Source organism: Melozone crissalis, unplaced genomic scaffold (genome assembly GCF_028551555.1).
Source record: "Melozone crissalis strain CALT ecotype California unplaced genomic scaffold, PUWL_Pcris_2 ptg000029l_1, whole genome shotgun sequence".
NCBI classification, from domain to species: domain Eukaryota; kingdom Metazoa; phylum Chordata; class Aves; order Passeriformes; family Passerellidae; genus Melozone; species Melozone crissalis.
In genome coordinates, this window is record NW_026535807.1 from 10,814,824 (window position 1) to 10,835,605 (window position 20,782).

Here is a 20,782-nt window from a genome sequence, read left to right on the forward strand (position 1 = left end):
CCCCAGACAAGGGCCTGGCTCAGCCAGCTGCCTCCTCAGTTCAGATCAAACCCACAGATCTGGGAGAAGCTTTTGCAAGCTTTCCCTCTGCCTGGGGAAAGGCAGAAGCAGGGCTGCACTGGCCTCTGTCCACTCTCAGGGTTGTGAGAGCATGGACTTCCTTCAAGGACAGTGAGATGATGGACAAGGCAAAGACAAAGGGATGCTCCCTGTGAAAGCTGAGATGCAGGCAGGGGAGTGGGACCACGACTAGATCCACAGCATTCACCCCTACCTCGAGCATCCTCACCTGACCTGCTGAGCAGAACAACAGACCCTGGCCACAGCTGCCTGGCCTGGGGGGCACATGGGCCTCCCAGTGTTCCCACATGATTCAACAGCCTCACATGGTCACACAGCACCAGCAAAATCCCTGCTCTGTCCCAGGCAGTGAAGGGCTTTGCCAAATCCCCAAAGGTGGCAGCAAGCCTGGATGCAGGAGGGTAAAGCGGCAAGGCAGGCACGGCTGACAGAGACAGCCTGCTCCGGTCACGGGATTCTTCCGCCTCACAAGGCTCCTTATATAATTTTGAATTTAAAGGGGAGAGAGGTTTTTTGGCAGGCAGCAGGCTCCAAATGCATGCCAGTCCCCAAGGGGTTTTAAATCCATACCGCATGTGCACAGAGCATATGGGAAAATGCCGAGCTCCCAAGCTCCACGTACGCAAGGGCAGTGCAGAGCTCTGCAATTCCCACTCATCTCTGCCTGGGAAGCCAGGATCAGCCCAGACTGGCTCCCACCAACAGGCACCCATGTGGAGGGGAGAAAACACAGCACTTTTCCGTGCCCCAGCACAATACACTCGCAGCTTCAATGGCATCGGGCTCCCACAGCCATGGCAAGGCTGCTCGCCCTCCTCACCATGCCACCATTCTGCTCCAGGGCCAGTGGTCTCAATCCCTACTGCAGCAGGAGTTCAGTGCTGTGTCAGCCTTCCAAAAGGGAAGGAGCAGTCACGCTTAGCCCATCAGACACTCTGGGGATGCCCCCTCAGTTACTCTAACTTCTGGTTTTGAGTGTTGAGTTAACGTACAAAGATCAGCTCCCTTCCCCGGCTGACTGTTGCTCATGCTTCCCTGAACTAGGGGAACTCCTACAGCCAATCATGACAGACACAGGGATCCCCAAAACAGGAACATGGGCACTGCCTGTCTCTGCAACCACAAGAAAAAGAGGGAAGGGAAATCACAAGCTCTCCACTCACCCTCTGAATGCCAGCCTTGCCCTCTCCTATCCACTGGCCAACACACACACTAAGCATCCTTCTCTGCATTATGAGAATAGGAATTTTAAAACAGCAGATCCTAGAAAATTATCTTCCTAATCACAGAGTGAGATGCGATCAATGCTCCAGCTGACACAAAGCTCCCATCCAAATACCTGGGATTCCTCAGCTGCTTTGCTGGGGAAAAGATTCTGCCCCCCACAGCCCAAATAAACCCCAGCACCTCCAACCCAGCCATCTGCAGCAACAGAAGGGTTCAGGGCAATGCCACAAAGGTATTCAAGCCCTGGCACCCCTGGGTGCAGGTTCTGCTCTCTCTGAGCTCAATCTGCAGCTTCCCCAACCCCGCGGCTGCTGAATATGCAAGAGGAGAGATGTTTATGGTGTTTACTGCTCTCTGCTTTGTCTCAACATACTCTCTGGGAAATGACAAATACAGCTGCGCTCTGGGACCGAGGAACTCCCGCCGCCGCCATGCCGACACCACCTCGATAAATAATTACGCCGACAATTAGCTCATTAACAGCAAACTGCCTCGTTAGGAAAGCGCAGGCGGCGCAGAGGTCGGGCCAAGGGCGGCAGTGCCGGGGTTGTGGAACCCACCGACACAACCCATCCCTGGCAGATGCGGGCTGCGGGCAGAGCCAAGGCAAAGGGACGGAGGGCAGGATGGACAGAGGGACAGCTGTGCCCCAGCCGGTGCTGGCAGGGACAGACAGACACCACGGCACCGGGGGGACAGTGACCTTGCAGCGCTTGAGCCTGCGGATGCTGGGATCTGCAGGAGGCATCGGGATCTGCCCACTCTCACATTTGCATGGATTTTTGCAGGGACCACAACCTTCAGTCTATTGCATGGGGGGGTTGCAGTGTTTCTTTTGGGGGTTTGGGGTTTTTTAAAAATTATTTTTATCTTTTGTTTCTATTTCCATGCTTTCCTTTGGCACCCCTCTCAGTTGCCCCTGGCTCACACACCCCAGGGCAGCTATCTGCACAGCACAGCAGTCTTCTCTCTCCCAGCACTATTTTTTCCTCCCCAAAACAGGGTCAGGAAATTCGGATTTCCTGGGGAAAGGGACCTGAAGGAGGGGGAAGGCAGGCCCAGAGCGAGCAGGAGCGGGTGTCTCCTGATATGCCTTGTCTCATTGCCTCTCTTCAAGCCCACTTACGAAAGCAATGAGGGAGCAGACAGCACGACAAGGCTCGCATCACTCAGCATTATTAATTAGCCAGTAATTCGCCAGTTAACACCATTATAGGCTCACCCCCTTCCCCCTGTGCACCTCCAGGGGCTGTGATGGAGGATGTGGAGGGATGCAAAGAGCCAGGGAGGAGGTTACAGGAGGCTGGTACAAAGTGCCAGGCTGGGATGCCAGGCTTTTTGCGCATTAATCGCTGCTCAGGAATAATCAGAGTGTGGTACAGTTTGTTACCACCTGCATTTCTCTGACTGCCCCGGAAAGGATTTGGCTTATCCTGGCCCACTTTCAGCCAGTTTGTCACCAGCCATTGTCCTGTGCCAGCAAGCTGGGCAGCAAGCCTTACTGAGGAGTCAAAACTCATTTTCTCCCTGGGATAGCCCAGGGAAAGCTGATGCCACATCCCGCTGGCTCCAGGCACTGGCTCTGCCCACACTGCCAGCCCAGGAGCCAAGGGCTCCAGGAACTCTAAATAACTCCCTGCTGCAACATCTGCACCCCAGCTGCAGCCCACTGCCCTTTCCCAGCCCTGCTACACCAGCCCTTGCTCACCCCAGTTTGGGGACAGGAGCACTGGGCAGATGTGCTGAGCACATCTGGCCCCAGGCACAAAGACCTCCCAGCCCTGTACTGCACAGGGGAAGGAAAGAGCCAGGCTACACAACACCAAACCCCTCTGAGTGAAACCTGGGAGCAGCAAAGCCTCTGGAGAGGCTCAGGGGCAGTTTAGGCAGTGGGGCTAGCACAGGGAAGTGGCCTGGGTGCTTCCACAAGGTGCCTCTGCTGCATTTGGAAGTCCATGCTCAGGTCTTGGGTCTCACACCAGTGTGAGGAGTCTTCCTACAGAGCCAGTTCCTTCCCCTTCCCACTTCCAGATCACAGGATCCCAGAAGGAGGGAGAGAGAAATGGGAAGCAGGAATTCACTCCACTCACCAGCACTGGAGAGGAATCACTGACATCTCCTGAGCTATCTGCCAAGCCTGGTTGCCTCTCCTCCCAGCTCCAGCACCAGCTCTGGAGAATTCAGCACTGGTGATGAGTATCCATTGGCCCTGCACTGCTTGAGGTCTGAGAGTGCAGCCCTGACAAAACCTCCTCCAGCATGGGCCAGCCTCAGCCCCTTACTGCCAAGAAGGAGCACAGCAAGAGAGCTCCTTGCCCATTTCCATATGGATGGGGTGTAAATCCCAAGCAGCTACTGACTTGAGCAATTACATTTTGCCTCCTTATAAATTAAAAACCAGCATGTCCTTTATTTTCTGGCCCGTCCTCACCACCATGACTGCCATGACCCACCCTAGAGGTGGCTTTATTTTATTAGGGGCACAGAAATTCCTGTCAGAGAGAGACTACATACTTCTAGTGGTCTGGTTTGGCCTGTGCACAACACAGCAAGGAGCTGAGGGCTTGACTTATGATCCAGTCACATCCTGCCCCACTCTGCCTGGCAGCTGGAGAAGGACTGGGACAGAAAACACCACCTGGAGGAGGGTGTCACTCCCCAGCCCAACTCACACAAAAGCAGGAGCCTCCCCATCACAGCACACAAGAGTCATATCTGCAGGACCCAGAGAGTACCAGAGATCCACTTACACCCAGGCAGCAATCCTGGGACCATCAGAGTTTAAAACATCCCTGGAGTGCAGGGGGGCAGAGCAGGCTCCCCAAACCCGGGGATGTGGGGCACTGGAGAGGTGAGCTGGGAGCACGGGAGGCAGCACTGAACACTGAGCACAGAGCAGCTCCACGGCAGAGCCAGCAGCTGCACGGCCCAACAGGCAGCCGTGTAACGATTTCATCATTTTCCAGCAAAATTGAATTAGTTCAAAGCCAAAATCTGATTTGTGAGCCCAGCGCTCTTGACAGCAAACCCTTTACTTTGTCAGGCAGCTGTTAGCTGTCTCCTTCAGAGTGCAGTGAGGATGGTGGGAGAGAGGGCAGGGCTACTCTCAGGGACCCCCCCGCCCACCTGCCTGCACCCAGAGCTCTGCTTGAGCACGCCTGGGGGCTTGCTGGTGGGTGCTGAACACCAACAAGCCACACCTGGGGGAGGTGGGTGATAGCAGGTGGGTCAGGACCCCCACCAGACCCTCCCAAACACTCACACCAGCAGCCCAAGCCTGCCTAAGCCCCATATCTGACCCTACGCAGAGACTGTCCAGCCTATGACCTCTCCATCACCTGGAGATGTAGCCTACAGCAACTAGGAGTGGTTTGTAACATTGCCCAGAAAAGAATGCAGTAACAGTAACACTTCGATGAGAAAATAAACCCGAGAGCCAAGCTGGGAGATCTCCTGCCCACCAGGACTCAGAGGTCCCACACCGAGCAATTGAGACACCCAGGTGGGAACCAGGCAGGAAAACACTTCCCTGGGGACAGAGGGGAGTGCTCCCTCGGTTGGGAATCACTGTTCCAGGACAGCAGCACTCACCTCCTGCACCTCTGACAGTTTGCACTGGTCACTCCCAAAAGCCACCTCACTGACAGTGCCTTGCGCCCTCCCAGCACCCCATGGAGAGGATGTGGTCCCTCCATGCTGAACATCTGACCAACTTCTGCTGGGACCACCAGCCTCCCCAGCTCCCTCCATCAGGTCAGTGCTCCCTGTCCTGCACATCCTGCTGCTTCCAACACCTTCTGCTTGGCCACTGCCAAGTCCCAGGTGACAGGACACCCACAAATGCTATCTGCAAGGGACTCCACAGCAGAGCTGCAGCAGACACCCTGAGGCCTGAGCCTACCACCCTCCCAGCCCCAACTCACTGACACTGCCCATATCCACAGGGAAAACACAGCCCAGGTGAAATCACTGGGGAAAGTCCAGCTAGAGAACACCACCAGAAACAGTCTGGCTTGAGTAAAGACAGGTGGGAACTCACCGAGTTGATGCAGCCCAGCTCCTTATTCAAGAGCCAGGGCAGGGAGAGTTTCCCTTCCCCTCTGTAGCATGACTGGATACGCTCCTTGATCTTATCCTTGATCTTCTTCAACGTGAAGAGGCAGAGCACAGACTCCTTGGGAGGCTTAACCCTATTTTTCTGGCCCTGGGAGAAGATGGTGAAGAGGATATCCTCCTGCTCTGAGATGCCCAGGTACTTGGCCAAAGCCTTGCCAGGCTTGGTCAGGTAGGCGTCCTGGATCAGCCGGTACTCGATGCCGTCCTGCACGCAGCCAATGGGGAATTCCACATAGGAGTAGAACTTGGGGTCATCCACACAGAGGCGGACGATCTTGGAGGTGAAAAACTGCTCCCCAGTGGAGTCGGGAGAGGTCAGCTGGGTGTCCAGCTGCAGGGTCAGGTAGTAAACAAACTGCTCGCTGCTGAAGCTGTAGATGTAGTAGATGTCAAAGGTGGGGAACTTGGAGAGCGTATCCGAGGGGATTTTGAGCTGCGAGGAGACAAACTCATCCTGGTAGACGAAGCCAAACATCTCCGCGTTCTCCTCGTTGGCCATCAGCTTGCGGCTGGACAGGGTGGGGAAGTACTCCGACTTCCCGTCAATGGGCGTCCCAATGAAGAGCTTGTTCTGCCCGTTCAGCACCTCGATGATGACGCCGGACATGGTGCCCGACTCGTTGACGCTGGAGAGGTAGTGCTCCTTGCGGTGGTGGGGCTCACCCAGCTTGAAGAGGTCGTCCAGCCGCAGGAACTGGCAAATCCCCTGGGAGGCGCTGCCGCAGGCGATCAGCCGATTCCCCGAGTAGTCCACCAGCAGCAGTTTGTTGACGTTGTTGGTCGTGACCAGCCCGTGCGGGCAGGACTGGACGCTGGGCGGAGGGTAACACTTCTCATTGTCCTCCACGGGCCCCGTCACGTGGGTCCTCAGGAGCGTGAGGTTATTGGAGAGCTTGTAGATCCGATTGACAGCCCCCACGTAGACCTCCCCAGTTTTGTTATGGACCACCAAATGTGTCAAGCTCCAGTCTGTAACCGGGAAAGTCCTAAAGGGAGATTTGGGGCTGCCTGCCGCCAGCGGTAGCCAGGTGCTCCCCAAGAGCAGCAAGGTCCAAATGTGGATGGACAAGTGGTGCTTCAGCCAAAGGAGCCACATTGCAGCAGCCTCACATCCAGCCAAGGCCATGCCCAAACCCAGCCACAAAATAAATAGAAACAAACCCAAACTAAAGGGATGGGGGAGGGAGGAGGAGCTAATGGGAAACACTCTCCTCTGCTTCCTCTGCGCTCCACATTCAGGGCATCGTGGGCGTGGCCAGTCCAGTCAACCCTAGAGGGAGAAAGACAAGAAAAGCGGGGTTAGGAAGCTTTCCTGCAGTCTCAAGCATGTTCCACCCCACCCAGGAGACTCTGCTGCTTCACATTTTTCTAGCAGGCAGAAGAGACCCTGACCTGCTGCCCCAATCCCACTCTACAGCAGGGCTGGGAATGGATGCAAAATCCCAGCTAGCAGCAAGCACAGCCCAAGCCCCTACACAGAGGGGGATCTCAAAAGCACCTTTTAAAGGAGTTGAAAGAGCCAAGAGCCCTGGCATGTTGCCCACTATCCTGCCACCTGCCTGCCAGGAGGGGCACGAGCAGGAGGGGTTGGAGGGAGCACAGGGGCATGGCAAGGACAAGCCTGTCCTTCTGGCATTTCTATGCATTAAAAACACACGTCCAGACATGAGACAGTTGGTTTGAGAGGCTCCAGAGGGACAAGGGGCACACACAGGGGGGATGGAATGCTCTGCCTGCTGCTGTGCCACAGCTGGGGCTCACCAACAGGGAGCAGCCAAGCAGTGGGGAGCCAGTCAAATACCCCACACTGGGGTGACCTTTGCATCCCAGCAGCAGGGAGGAGATGGCCACAGGAAACACAGCTTTGCTCTCTGTGTCAGTTCAGCAGCCCCTCCATGATAAACCCATTCCTGTCTTCTCCATCCACTCTCCCCACACAGGCACAAGCACCCCTAGACTAACCTGGGGTTGTGTAAACCCCCCTGCAGCACACAGCCTATCCCACCATCACAATCCATCACAATCCATCCCAATCCATCCACCCCAGGTGGGACCAAGGTCCATGGCTGGGGCACCAGCTCAGTTTCCCAGCCAGTGCAGATAAGCCACTCCAGAAGGGAGTGGAGGAGAAGGAGAGCCTCTCCCTCTCTCCTTATCACCCATCTCTGACTCAGCCCAGGATAACCTCCCAGAGGATCCCCAGCAGGGAGTGGCACAGGTAGGAAATATGGCCCGCGGTGACTGGCAGCTCTGCAGGTCCCAGCCCTGGCAGGGCAGGGTGTCAGAGGGCAGCCAGCTGCCATATCAGCAGGGCTGAACGCTGCCCCACCCTCAGCATCCCGCCCTTGGCAGGGCTGTGGGAACCACCAGCCAGGCCACATGCAAACCTTGGGGGGCTGCATCAGCACTGAGCCATACGGCTACCCCAACATTCCATAGAGCGTCCTTCACTTCTGCTGCTCCCCTCTCAAGCCACAGAGCCAGAGAAACTTTTTTTCCCCTTCTCCAACTCCTAGCATACACAAGACTGCCCTCTCCTTTTTCAGGGCAAGCCCAGCCCTGGCCACCCTTGCAGCCCTGCCAGTTCTCCTGAGCCCCAGATATGTTGGGCAAAGCTTCTGCACCACTTCCAAACCCTCTCTGCAGATCTGCCTCTGCCCACAATGCTCCTCACCCTGCTGTCTTCGACTTCCCAACACATCCACCTCCAAGGCAACAGTCTCAAAGGGACATTGGGACAACGGCACATGAGCAGCACTGAGACCAAATCCAGATGCCACAAAGCTCCATGGGTGTGGAGGCAACCAAAGCACCACCCTGGAAATCATCCCCGTGGTCCTAATCACCCATTCCTACCACTTTTTCCAACACTGGGAGCCTCACAACAAAGAATAGGTAACAAAACTGTCAGGGCAAGGGCACTCCTAGAAGACACACACACTGCTCGGAATCTTCCTTTTTCTGAGCTTGCTGGTAAGAGAATAAAGAGAAGCACCCCATATCAGAGCTTATTAGCCCCAAACCACATTGATGTGGGACCGAGTGGCACTGTGAGCACAAACCCACTGGTTAGCCCAGAAAGCCACAGCCCAGCAGCTGCAGGCATTGGGGTTTCCTGAAGGAAACCAGAGAGTGGTTTCCCACCCACTGGCACAGCTGTCACCAAGACACTGCTCCCATGAGGCTGAGCCCCTCAGGAACAGCACATTGGCTGCCTGGCAAGGAGACCAGCACCAAATTCATATGTCAGTGATGTGCCAAGCAGAGAAGGAACGGGGAAGATGGGGAAGGTGACAGTGGGAGATTGGTGCAGCGTGGGGATGCCAACCAGAGCGTCTCCTGCCAGGATGAGAGAGCACGACAGGGAACTTGCTTTCTTGGTGCATTTCTATGATTCACTGCTTCTATTTCAGGAAGTGGGTGAGAGAACTAGAGGTCGAGCTGCTGCCACAAACCAGGGCTAGAAAGCCCAACAGGAGATTCCCAAATTAACGTAGGGAACTGCAAATCAGAAGTTGGAACGAGAGCAAAGTGAGGCAGAGCTGGGGCAAGCTGAGAGATGACACTCTGCAGAGCTCCTCAGAGATTTCTGCTCCTAAATATACTGCAGCAGCAACATCTCGTCCTAGTGACCTGACACCAGTGGTGGTTTTGTCCAGTAAAAGCCATCAGCAACAATTAGTGAAAATAAAACAGCACAAATAGTTGGTTTGTCTGCTTTTTTTGTGATTCAGTGATATGGGTTCCTGAACTTTGATCTAAAGCAGGGCTCAAGCCCACCATGGTGCAGGCAGCCCTGCACTGCTCCCTGCCCATGGAGCAGCAGCCAAAGGGCATTTCCCTGCTGTCACACAGCTCCAAGGGCCACAGAGAGGTCACAGTGCAGCTAAGGCAGGGCAGCTCCTCCCCTAGCACCCTCCTTAAACCACAGGGCACCCAAACCCCTGGGGCTGCACTCAAGTAGCACCGTGCCCTGGGGTCACCCAGTCCAGGGCCACCAGATGACTGCCACCACCAGGAAGCAACACCTGCACCACAAACACATCCAGAGCAGTCCAAAGGCGTGAAAAACCCTGGGCAGATACCCTGGCGCCAAGCCCTGCCCTGAAACAGGCAGCAATAAAATTATTCACCCCAGCCCTGCTGCATGCATGCCAGCTGGGAGAGCAGGACCACAAATGCAGCTGGCAGTGCTGCTGGGCAGCAAGTGATGCAGCACAGACTGAGCATCCCCAGGGCTCACCCCACAGAGGGGCCACACCACAGGCCAGACATCACCACAGGCTTGTGTTTTGATTTCCATGTGCACACACAAACACATAATATATGTATATACACACACATGTGTTTATAGAAGGAAACCAGCCTTCAGAAACACAGCCAGCACAACAACCAAATCCTGCCCAGTCCCCTTCATCCCCCCTGGAAAGGACATTTGCTCACAGTTTCACCTCAGAGTGGCCACACTGAGAGGGTTGCAGCCACTGCAAAACTCAGATGGAGTTACCCACCTCAGCAGGGCCAGCACCCACAGATCCCAGCCTCTCCCAATGAGCCTTTCTGCAGTAAGCAATGGCCATGGCCCAGGGTTGCCAGTGCCCCCCTTCCTGGCTGCTGGAGAGCTGGCAAGGGGCAGCAGCACTCATCCCCCCAGGCTGAGAGCTCCCTGCTCCTGCAATGTGCCCAAAAACCTGTGCTTGGGATGGGAGATCACACTTTGGGAAAGAAATCATCACTTTTGATAGCGCAAAGCAAGAGTACTGGGATGGAAAAACTAACCTTAAAAGGCAAAGACTGGACAGAGAGTTAAGGACCACCTCTCCACTCATCCAGGCAGCAAGTCCAAGAGTCAGCACCAGCCTACAGAGCAGCAGCCCTCAGGGGAGCACCCAGAGACAGGGTTTAAACATGCAGACAAGCACAGAGGTGCAGATCTGGCACTCACAGACCCGCCTGCCATCCCTGCTTTTCCATCAACACGACCCCAGCAGGTTCTCTCCCAGCAAAACATCCCAAGAGCTTTATAGCCTTGCACTTTAGCAAGGGAGGTTGGAGGAGAGAAGGTGTGGGATTGAAAACCCCACATAATCCACCCACAAAAGGGGAAATGGCATCTAAAGAGCCTCTACCTGTAATCCCTCCAAGCCACTGGCTGCTCTCAGCAATGAGATATAGCCAAGAAGGGACCAGCTACAAGCTGCCAGTAATTAGCAAAGGGGACAGAGGGGAGATTATCCAGGGGAGAAAAAAGCCTTCAGGCCACAGGAGAGGCAGCCTCACCCCAGAGTTGCTGTATTTTTAGGTTCATCTGGCTGGGAAAAGCCTTGCAATAAGGAAAGCCTGGTGGTGGTACAAATTGGAGCTGCACTACATATGCAATTGCTGCAACAGGGCTAAACTTTAACTCCTTCTTTTGCTGCATGCAGTCATTGAAAACTATTCGGTTAGGGTCCCTCCCTAGCCAGTGAGTTAAATCATTAAAACCCTTATCCCTGGCTCAAACCAAACCCTGATGAAATCAATGGCAGGCTCTGAAGCTGCCCTAATCTCCATTACTATCACCCAATCAAGAATATCTTCAGTTTCTTCCCAGGTTCCTGCCATTCCTCCCAGGCAGGGGCTGAGGACTCCATCCTGCCATCCACCCCAGCTTCCACTCCTGCCCTGCAAGGATCGTCTGGGCAAAGAATTCAGCCTCTTTTGTTCTGAGAAACATGACAAGGAGAAGCAGCCATCCACTGCCCAAAGGCTCATGAAGCTTGACCCTCAGCAAAAAGGAGCATAAAAGAACAAGCAGTAAGGAAATTAAACAGCATTTCTCAAGTGCACAATTCCCCTTCTCTGGTCCTCTGCAAGAAGTCATGTCACGCCAAGAACAGCTTGAACTCCAGAGCAGCTCTGGAGCCACTACCTGCACTCACCACTCACCACTGCAGGCTGCTCTGCAGAGAGCCCTTCCAAAAAGGTTCACAAGCATTTCCAAGCTGGAAACCCAGGCTCCCACAGCCACAGCGTCCCAAGGCAAGGAGGTACATGAGGACAGCCTCAGCAGCCCTTCCAGGAAACCAGGCATGGACAGAGACCTTACACATTTCCCAAATCCATACACCCGGAGTGAGAGCTGGTGGCTGTCCTTTGCCTTATTCCCACAGCTCACCTGGGTATCACAGTCTATACAGGGCCCTGCAAGGGCTGCTGAGGGATTTTCTGTTTGCAGCCCACGTGCTGTACTTGCATTTCCCAGGAGGAAAGTGCCCCCCACCTTCCCTTGTGCTCCCTGCAGCCGAGAGAGGAGCACACAGACCTGGACCAGTGCACAGCCCGTGGGCAATCATCCACACAGGACACAGCCTGCTGCTTCCCATCCTGCTTCAGGAAGTTTGTCCATCAGTTCCTCCAACCCCTCTGTGCCTCTCATCATCCACAGACCCCAACCCAAGGCACCAGCACACCAGCCATGAGACTGTGGCTTCCTACTATCAACACCCAGGTCAGCTCAAGGCTTCAAACACCAGCCTGATGTAAATTTTGTCACCTCAATCAGGACCAATTAATAACATCTTGCCCACATCTTAAGAGCAATGTAGTACAGACCAAATTCCCTGAAGGCCACCTCCCCCTTTGGCTTTGGCCTACACACTCCCAGACTCTGATTCTCACAACCCATCAGCCCACTGCCCCACATAAATGTCCCAAAAACCAGCCCTGCTGGCAGAGGTCACCTTGGTCCAGCTGGACCAGCAGAGGCCCAGAAGGTCACTCACAAGCAAGGTCTCTAAACAGCAGGGAAGTCCAACAAGAGATCCTCTGGCCATCAGCATCCTTCCCCTGTCTGATCTCATTCCCTGGGAAATAACATATCACTCATCATGCCTCACTCCCCAGCCTGATGCTCCACACCCCTCACTGGGCCAGGGCAGCCACAAACACAAGTCATGATCTTACACTCCCCAGATCAATGCCCCTCTTCCAGCCCAGCTCTCCAAGCTGCATTTTCACCTCTCTGTCACAAGCGCTTTCCCCATATCCCATAGGGAATCTGGAGAGATCCCTCTTTGCAATGGAGCACTGCCACAGGAGCATTCTTGGTTGCTGGATGCCCTCCAGTCCAGCAAAGTGAGGTCATTCTGGGGTTGGTTTAATCCCAGCTGAGCTGAAACTCCCATGGTTCTGCCTGGCCCCTTGCTGACACCAGCACTTGTGCTGTCCTGTGGCAAGCCAAGCACAACTGCCATCACATTAGTTCTGATTAAAACAACCACAAAACTTCTCCAAATGAGTTTTCCCAAGCCACGTGTTCTTCTCCTTCCCCTACCACCCTTCCATCCTTCCCCCTCTGCTGTTTCAGTTATGCTGCCCCAAGAACCACAGCTGGAAACAGTTCAGGTCCTGGCTCTGCTTCCCCTGCGGAGTTTCCAGCTCAGCATAGCCCCATGTTTTATTTTCCCAAGGTGAAGTAAGACATCCAGAGAGAGAGTAGAGCCTCATCTGGCAATGGGACAGGCAGAGAAAGGAAAAGCCCAAAAGTCTCCCCACAGCAACACCACCACAGGGGAAACTGTTCTGAGAGTGCAAAAGAAGCCTCATTCACAGCACCACGGGCAAAGAGCATCTGATATGAACAGGGAGGTGCCTGTACAGGTGGCTGTACCTGCACTCTGCTTTCCTATGGGCAGTGCCAACACAGCACACCTCACCCCAATTTCCCACAGCAAGGGGGTCTTACCCACCAGACCTGGCAGAGCACACTTCAAAGTGTGGGTGCAGCCACAAGCTGCTGGCTGGGAGGGAGAGCAGAGCAAGGCTTTTCCTCTTCCTGCAGATCCCAGCTGCGGCCCCAAGCCAGGTTAGACATGGGCATCACCTTGCTCTATGGCCTGATGCCATGCATGAGGAGCTGAGATTCCAACAGGCATCAGCATCATGGACCAGCTCCTTCCGTGCAGAGCCGAGAGGAGGCGGCTGCTCGCCTGTGCTGGGAGGGCTGCCCGAGCACCGCTGCCAAAAACCCACTTTGTGCTAATGAAAGTGGCTGGATGGCAGCTCCAGCAAGCACCACCACCCCCACGGAAGGCCAGGGAGCCACACAAGGCACAGCCAGTGGGCCAAGAGGTCCTGCTGTGCTGGGAGCTGACACCTCCCTCCCAGCCCTCTCCATGCAGAGCGGGACCTCTCCCGCTCCCGCATGTGGTGCCAACGCCCCAGGGCACCTCGGCTGATCAGGAACAGCAGCGGCTGATCAGGAACAGCAGCGGCAGCCCTGGAGGCCGGGGCCGCTGGCAGCGTCATGGGGCTCGGCAGCGGCTCTCCTTCGGAAACAGCGCTGCTTCCCTGCCTTCCTCCTCCCCCATTTCTTCCCGATGACATCAGCCTGAAAAACAGGTTCTTGACTTCAGCAGGGCTCATCGGGCCGATTCTGGTCCCGGCAGAGAGGGAGAGCCCCCCCTTGACTCCAGAGAGGAAGCAGCCATGCAGGAGCCGGACACGGAGATAAGCAGCAGCGGGCAGGCAGGGACCCTGCAGCATGCCAACACTTGTAGGAATAAAAACCATGGAGAGGCAGATGGGGGTGGAGGGAATGCAACAGGGGGGAACAGATATAAATGTTTTACAGAGGCCGTGGCAGCTGGAAGCTGGGGCTCACACCCCGGCTCTGACACTGCTCTGCTGCAGGGCAGCCAGATCTACCCAGCGCAAAAGTCAAATGCCAGGGCAGGGCAGACTCCCATCGAGCTCCAGCTCGCAGAGCCCAACAGCAAGCCCTCGGGCTGGCCAAAATGACAATGCAGGACTTAACACCATCCAGCAAAGCCTTCCGAGGGCCACAAAGCTGGACACGGACCAGCAGGGAACACACGATCCTGCGAAACATCCTGCCCACCAGCCAAGCTCCAAGATTATTTTTAAACTCCTCCTAAAATATTTTTGGGTTTTCCTCTTCCCCTGTTGAAACTAACAGTCTGCACAGGAAGAGCGAAGCAGGCGCCCGTACACAAAGCCCGGCCGCATGCACAAAGCAAACAACTTGGTGCCATTACAATCACCTGCGATGTTATCGGCAGCTCTGACGGGGTCGGCGCTGGCAGGAGGAAATGTGGTTTTCACATCATGCCACTTGAAACGAGTGTGACCATCCTTCCTCCCCCCTGCCCCCCGGCAGCCATGCCAACACCCTGGTAAAGAGGGGGAACAGCCCGTGGATGTGGGGCTACACACACAGGAAATTTCTCCCCCTAACACAGAAATTTGTGTCTTCTCCTGCCACGAATTTACTTTTGTGAGAGCGCCTGAATATTTTGACAAACAGTTGTTTAACTAAACGCATAAAGCAAAGGGATTCACAGGGCTCCTACAATGACACCAAGACTTGCCTGGATGGGGAGGTGAATCTGCAAAGGATCATGCCCCCGACATCGACACTACTCAGAGCATCCAAGCTTCCCAATAATTTTGGGAAGCCATCCCCACTCCCAACCCCTCACATGCCAGACTGCATCTCTGCTCCTCCAAACTCCCAAGAAAACATGAAGAGTCACTCAACATTTATCAGTTCAAAACACATGTGCAATTAGCAGGATTTTTTTTTCCTCCCTCCAGTATAATTATACATGTTTTAATGCAATTACCACCCCTGTATTTTGTACATTAAACAGTAGGCAACCCAAGGAAGAGAGACGCTTTTATTTTTCTTGGCTTTGCCTTCCTGAAAATAATACTATGTTGCAAAATAACTCCGGAAGACGAGCTTATCTTCACCAGAAAAAGAGGGAGAGAATTAAAAAAAAAAACGGGAAGAGGGAAAGAGAAATCTCACAAAGAGAAAGCAGGGATTGCAGTGTCCCTCCACGCTGCCCTCACCCTCCAGTGCCCACACAAACCTGTACCTGGAAACCGCCCCTGATTCCACGGACAGGACTCAGAAGCAGCCTCAGCCCTTCACCATCACCAACAGAAAGGAAAACTGGACCAAGAGAAGGACAGAAAGGAAAACTGAACCAAGAGAACAGTCCTGGTTACTCAAGCTGGGGTCATTAGCCGGATTAAAGCGCCGAGCTCCGGCCAGCAGCACGGAGAGCAAAGTGCAGCTAAACTGCCCAAATTGGATTAGCAGCGCTCCCGGGCCTCTGTGCCAACTTGGCTGGCAGATGGAGGGATGCTCAGGATGAGGAGGTGGGCAGCCAGCCCCAGGGCTGATCTGCAGGCTGCCGGTGGGGAGAGGAGGGATGAGGAGGAGATGGTCCCTGCACAGCATGTCCCCAGAGCCACACAGCCAGTCTCTGGCACCCCTGGCATGTTCTCACCTCGGGCACTTTCTCCAGCAAAATCCCTCACAATCTCAGCTCAAGGAGCAAAGAGGATATCGCACCCTGGCTCGCACCAGGCCCTGAGCTGAACCCAGCAATAAAAAATCTCCTCTGTGCTTCAGGCAGCTCACGAGGGTCTCTGGCCCCAGGCACAGACCAGCACAGCTGGGCACAGGCCAGGGCTGCATTTGGCTCTCATTACACCGAGACACCATGGGGACAGAGGAATCACCCAAAACAGTCCATCTTGCACCATGCAAGGCAACTTCAGAGGAGAAAGGAGTAAAAGTGTTTATGGAATGTGAGCCTGATGACCTGGATGTGGAGTTTTCTTCCAGACTCGAACATCTTGACACACCAGCAACAAAGAGGAGGCGTTCCAAGCCTTGGCTAAAGGGAAAATAAACTTTGAGATGTTTTTCATTCAGGTTTTTAAATGGTGGCTTCCACCTGGAACAAGGGCTGGAGGCAGCCACAGAGGGCTCAGGGAAGCAAGGCAAACAAGGACACTTTCCCATGTCTGGCTATGCTCAGACAAACCCATGGGAAGGTGTGGGCTTGGATACACCACATGGTGAGTGCAGGGCAGAAGAGCCAGGACTGCCCATGCCTGGCACCAAAACCACCAAAACTTATTTATTGTTTGCAGCTTTTCTCCTCCATGAGGCACAAGGTGTTTGCTCAAATGTGACCTCCAAGCATAGCAGGCAGACCATGTTGGGGTATCTACACCCCAGGCTGCACCCTGGGGAAGGCTAAGAGGGCATGAATGAGGCTGTGGGTCAGGGATGGTGCCAGAGCACACATGTTCTCACCAAGTACCATTTATCTGTAGTGGGATGCTCCCCAGAGCACTGCATGGAACACTCCCCAGGTACAGCCAGAGGAGAAGCTGGTGGTCTCCAGTCTAAAGCCAAACCAGCCACCTCACCAGTGGATGGTGGCAAACCCTTGCTCCTCCTCATTTTGCATGAAGCCATGGCACTCAGCACCTTGCTGGGAAAAGGGGCCCCAACCCAAACTCAGGGAAGTTAAGGAGTCATGGTACATGCTGAACCAAGCTCCACATCACTCATAATTCCCAGCCTTTGGGCCTTTCTCTACACACACGGTACATCACCAAGCCATTCACTGGTCAAACCCTGGCTAGGAACCCTCTAATCACTAGTTTTTTCCATATAGCACACAAACTTGAATGAGACATTAATGGATCAGAGACAACAACAGTCTAAGTTCTCAATACATGCATTTCACCAGTTCAGATCAATGAAAAATTCAAGCTTGAAGGCAGTGAGGATGGCACTATGGGCCTTGGGGCGACCCATGCCCGCCCTCCTGTCTCTGCACAGAGACATGGCAACACCTCTGCTGTCCTGGCTCTTCCAAGGCTCCCCTTCCATTGAGCCAGAGGTGCCAAAAACCATCACTGACTCCTCACTGGGGATACAAATGACCAAGGCACCAGAACACCCTACACAGAAAGGCGATTACAACAAAGCCCAACGGGACTCAGCAGAGGCCCAGCACGGGTGATGCTCCCCCGGTTCGAGGAGCCGCTGTGCCAGCCCGGTCTGTGCTGCTCGGGAGCTGCCGGCTCAGGGCTGGCTCCGGCTCCCGGCGCTGAGCGCTGCAGCCAGCAGCGAGGCAGCCAGCAACAAAGGCCCTGACCCACACGCAGCACACAGGATAAACACACCCCAGCTCCCCTCATTAACTCCGATCCCAGGGCCAGATCCTTCGCTTTGTTGGGCAGAAGTGAAACGCAGCGAAGGCGCGGCAATCACCGGCCCGGCGTGACACGGGCACGCAGGGAGCAGGGCCGGGAGCAGGGCAGGGGCAGCCCCGGCCCCGCCGTGGAGGAGGGGAGGCAGCGCTGCCAGCACGCAGCCGCTTTATTGCCCTTCCCATCCGGGCTGCAAAGCCCGCTGAAGCACGCTCACTGCCCGGGAGCCGCCGGCACGGCCCCGGCCCCGTCTGCAGCGCAGTTCCGAGCAGTTTGTTTATCTCTGCCTCGCTCGGGGAAAGGGCTTTGTGTCACGGAGCACAAGCGCTCGGCTCCGCGGCTCCGTGCGCCAAGGCAGATGCCTGCGCTCTGCTCCAAATCTGATGCTTCTATTAAAAAAAAAAAAAAAAAAAAAAAAAAAAAAAAAAAAAAAGCCAAGAGGGGGAAAACTCTCCCCGGCGCTGCTATCATCATGCTAACAAAAGCAATGTCGCCAAAACTTTAATCTTCAGGGCAGCAGCTGCAGAAAGCCCAGGCACCCAGGGGAGCAGGAGCTGCCTCCCCGCAGCCCCCCGAGAGCAGCGAGCGCATCCAGGCTTGTCTGTCTCGGAGAGCCACGGGCGGATGGGGAGCACCAGATCACACGCATGATCGGGGATTTTGAATCCAAACTTCCTTACCAGCTTTCCTTACAGCCCCGTGTCGCCACACCGCTGCCGGCACCGGCATCCACTGGCACCAGCAGATCGCTCGGCGGCGAGCGGGAAGAAAAAAACCTTCCCTCCTTGCAGCCACTTAAGAAATTATCCATGCATCCTCCCAGAGGCATCTGCCCCACTGCTTTTCCTTGGCTTCTCCACCTTTCCGCCCTGTTCGGTCACCAGTGTCTTAAGAGAGAGACATCGAGTCACTCATTTTACCCACTGAGTATATACAAAAGACCCTGGGATTGTTCAGGAAGCAATTAGCCGCTGTTCAGAGGAAAATGGTGTTTTCAAATGGATAACCTTTGATGTAGTCAATAGCCTCAGCTCCTCTTTTTTTTTCCCTTTCTTTTTAATTCTTGCAGCCGCACACGAAAGAAAATAAAAAATAAAAAATTTAAAAAAGAAATCCAGCAAAAGGCTGATAATTCCCCCCGACACAGCTCTCGCTCAGCAAAAAAGGATTTTCTCGCAAGCTGGAGGAAAAGCAGCTTCGGGAGGCGGCTCATCTGCCCAACTTTTCTCCCCTCCGTGTCCCGGAGCATACGAGAAGGATCATGAATATTCATCCCCCCCGTTAGCAGGTTCTGCTTTTGTTTTGTCCTCCCCAAGCAGAAGCCAGGGGGGAGCTAACAAGTGAGGTTAATGCCTGTCTTTTCTCTCCCATCCGTCTCCTCTTTAACCAGTGACCTTCATGTTAAGCCCTGTTTACACACCAGCCCCCCTCCCCTGGCTCCCCCTACCCCGGCGCTCGGCCAGAGGCAGAAGGAAGAATTTTCCCCCAAGGAAGACGAGGGAGGAGAAGGCGATTGCGGGATTCCGGGATTTATTTCAGCATGCCACAGAGATTTTGCAAATCCCTCCCCGATCGCACGCCGGAGCTGCCGCGTGTGTTCGCCGGGCTAAGGGAAGGGGCCAAGGGACCCCGCAGCCGGCTTTATCCGCCACCTTCCCCGCTTACACCGGCGGCGGGAGGCGCGCACCGGCGCAGCCCCGCACAGGTACCGCAGCCTTCCACGCCTCGCCCGGAGCTGCGCTGCCAAACTACAGCGCGATCACAATAGTACCGATCACAGCGAGGGCACGGCAGCCATCTCACCCTACCCCATCCCATCCTACCCCATCCCATCCCGCAGGGCGCCCACGGCACCTCCCCGCCGGTTGGGGAGCGGAGAGCGCGGAGGGAACGGCGGCGCTGTGGGCTCCAGGACGAGCCCAGCCCGGATGCCGCGCACCGCGCCCCGGCGGGATGCGGGATGTGAAGCGGCGAGAATACGTGAATGGATACGGGATAGCACAATGCGGGGATGGCACCGGGGACACGGGGCAGTGCGGACACAGCGGTGACAGCGAGGATGCGGGGCAGCACGATGCGGGGATGGCAGCGCGGACGCAGGGCAGGGCAGATCCGTGATCTAAGGCGGCCAGCACGGAAGGACTGAGCCCGGCTCACGTCCCCAGCGGTGCCGGACCCGGCGGGGCTGGGGCAGCGAACGCTGCCGAGAGCCGGGGCGGGAGGGTGCAGCGGAGAGGGAGGGAGGGGAGGAGGGAGGCGGCCGAGCCCCGCCGCTACACCGGCCAGGGAGGCACCGCTGGCGCCGGCTACCCGCGGGAGCGCCCCGGCCCGAGCAGCTCCGCGATGGGAGGCGGCCCCCAGCCCGTCCAGCCCGTACCTGCCCGCTCCCCGGCACGCACCGCCCCGAGACCCGCGCGGGGCGTGCGGCGGATAAAGAAAGAGGCTCGGTCCCGGCGTGGTTCTGTCCCCCCGCGGGAGGCGGCTCCGGGAGCCGCGGGGCGCAATGCGGGCTGGTCCCGGCGGCAGCAGCGCGGCGCCGGCCCTGCCCGGCCCAGCCCAGCCCAGCCCGGCCGCCGCGGCCCCTCCGCGCCCCCCGACGGGGCCGCCGTGCCCTGCCCGGGCCAGCCCCGCGCCGTCGCCGCGGTGCCAATAAAGCCAAATATTTTAGGGGAGCGATAAAGCCAAATCCGCGTTATTTTTAGCGAACCGACCGATCGCGCTCATCGCGCCGCGCCCGAAAGTTGCAGCCGGGTTACTCACGGCTCCGGTCCCCGCTCGCCTCCGCCGTGCCAGCCATAACTGCATTCCACACCAAGCCGCCCGCCGGGCCGCCGCCGCCTTCTCCGCCGCCGCTGCCTCCGTCTCCTCCGTCCCCTCCTCCTCCTCCTCCTCCGCGCCCGCCTCCCCCCGCCGCCGTCGCCGCCGCCCGGGGCTCCGCGCCCGCCTCGCTCTCGCCGCCGCCGCTGCCCCGCATGAATGGGACGGGGCGCGGGGCCCCGACGGAACGCCGCCCGCCGCGCGCGCCCCCGCCGCGCGCACGCGCGCACGCCCCGCACCGGCGGCGCGAGGGAAGAGCCCGGGGAGGCGGGGGCGCGCCCGCGGGCCGCCTGCAGGGGGCGCCAGAGGCGGGGAGGGGGCGGGGCCTGGCGGGGTGGGCGGGGATATCTGGGTGGGGCCGCCCCGCCCCTCCCGCCCTTAAAGGGGCGATGCCGCGGGAGGGGCCCCGCTAAAAGCGGTCACGGAGCGCGGGGCAAGGATGGGACCGCACCCACCCGAGTGTCCGCCCCCGCCGCTCTCCTGCCCCCCACGGCAGGGCCTCGGTCCCCAGGAT

At 56.5% G+C, this 20,782-nt stretch overlaps 1 protein-coding gene across 1 annotated transcript in view; it reads right to left on the minus strand.

The window, feature by feature from the left end:
- PLXNA1 (plexin A1) overlaps nucleotides 1–20,329 on the minus strand; it is a 111,953-nt gene extending 91,624 nt beyond the window's left edge. Inside the window, exons 1-2 of the mRNA XM_054280706.1 lie at nucleotides 20,212–20,329; nucleotides 5,348–6,694 (exon numbers count right to left, since the gene is read on the minus strand). Of these exons, the coding sequence (XP_054136681.1) occupies nucleotides 5,348–6,550 (1,203 nt within the window). The 5' untranslated portion in view covers nucleotides 6,551–6,694; nucleotides 20,212–20,329. The remainder of the gene's footprint in view (nucleotides 1–5,347; nucleotides 6,695–20,211) is intronic.
- Nucleotides 20,330–20,782: the final 453 nt, after the last annotated feature.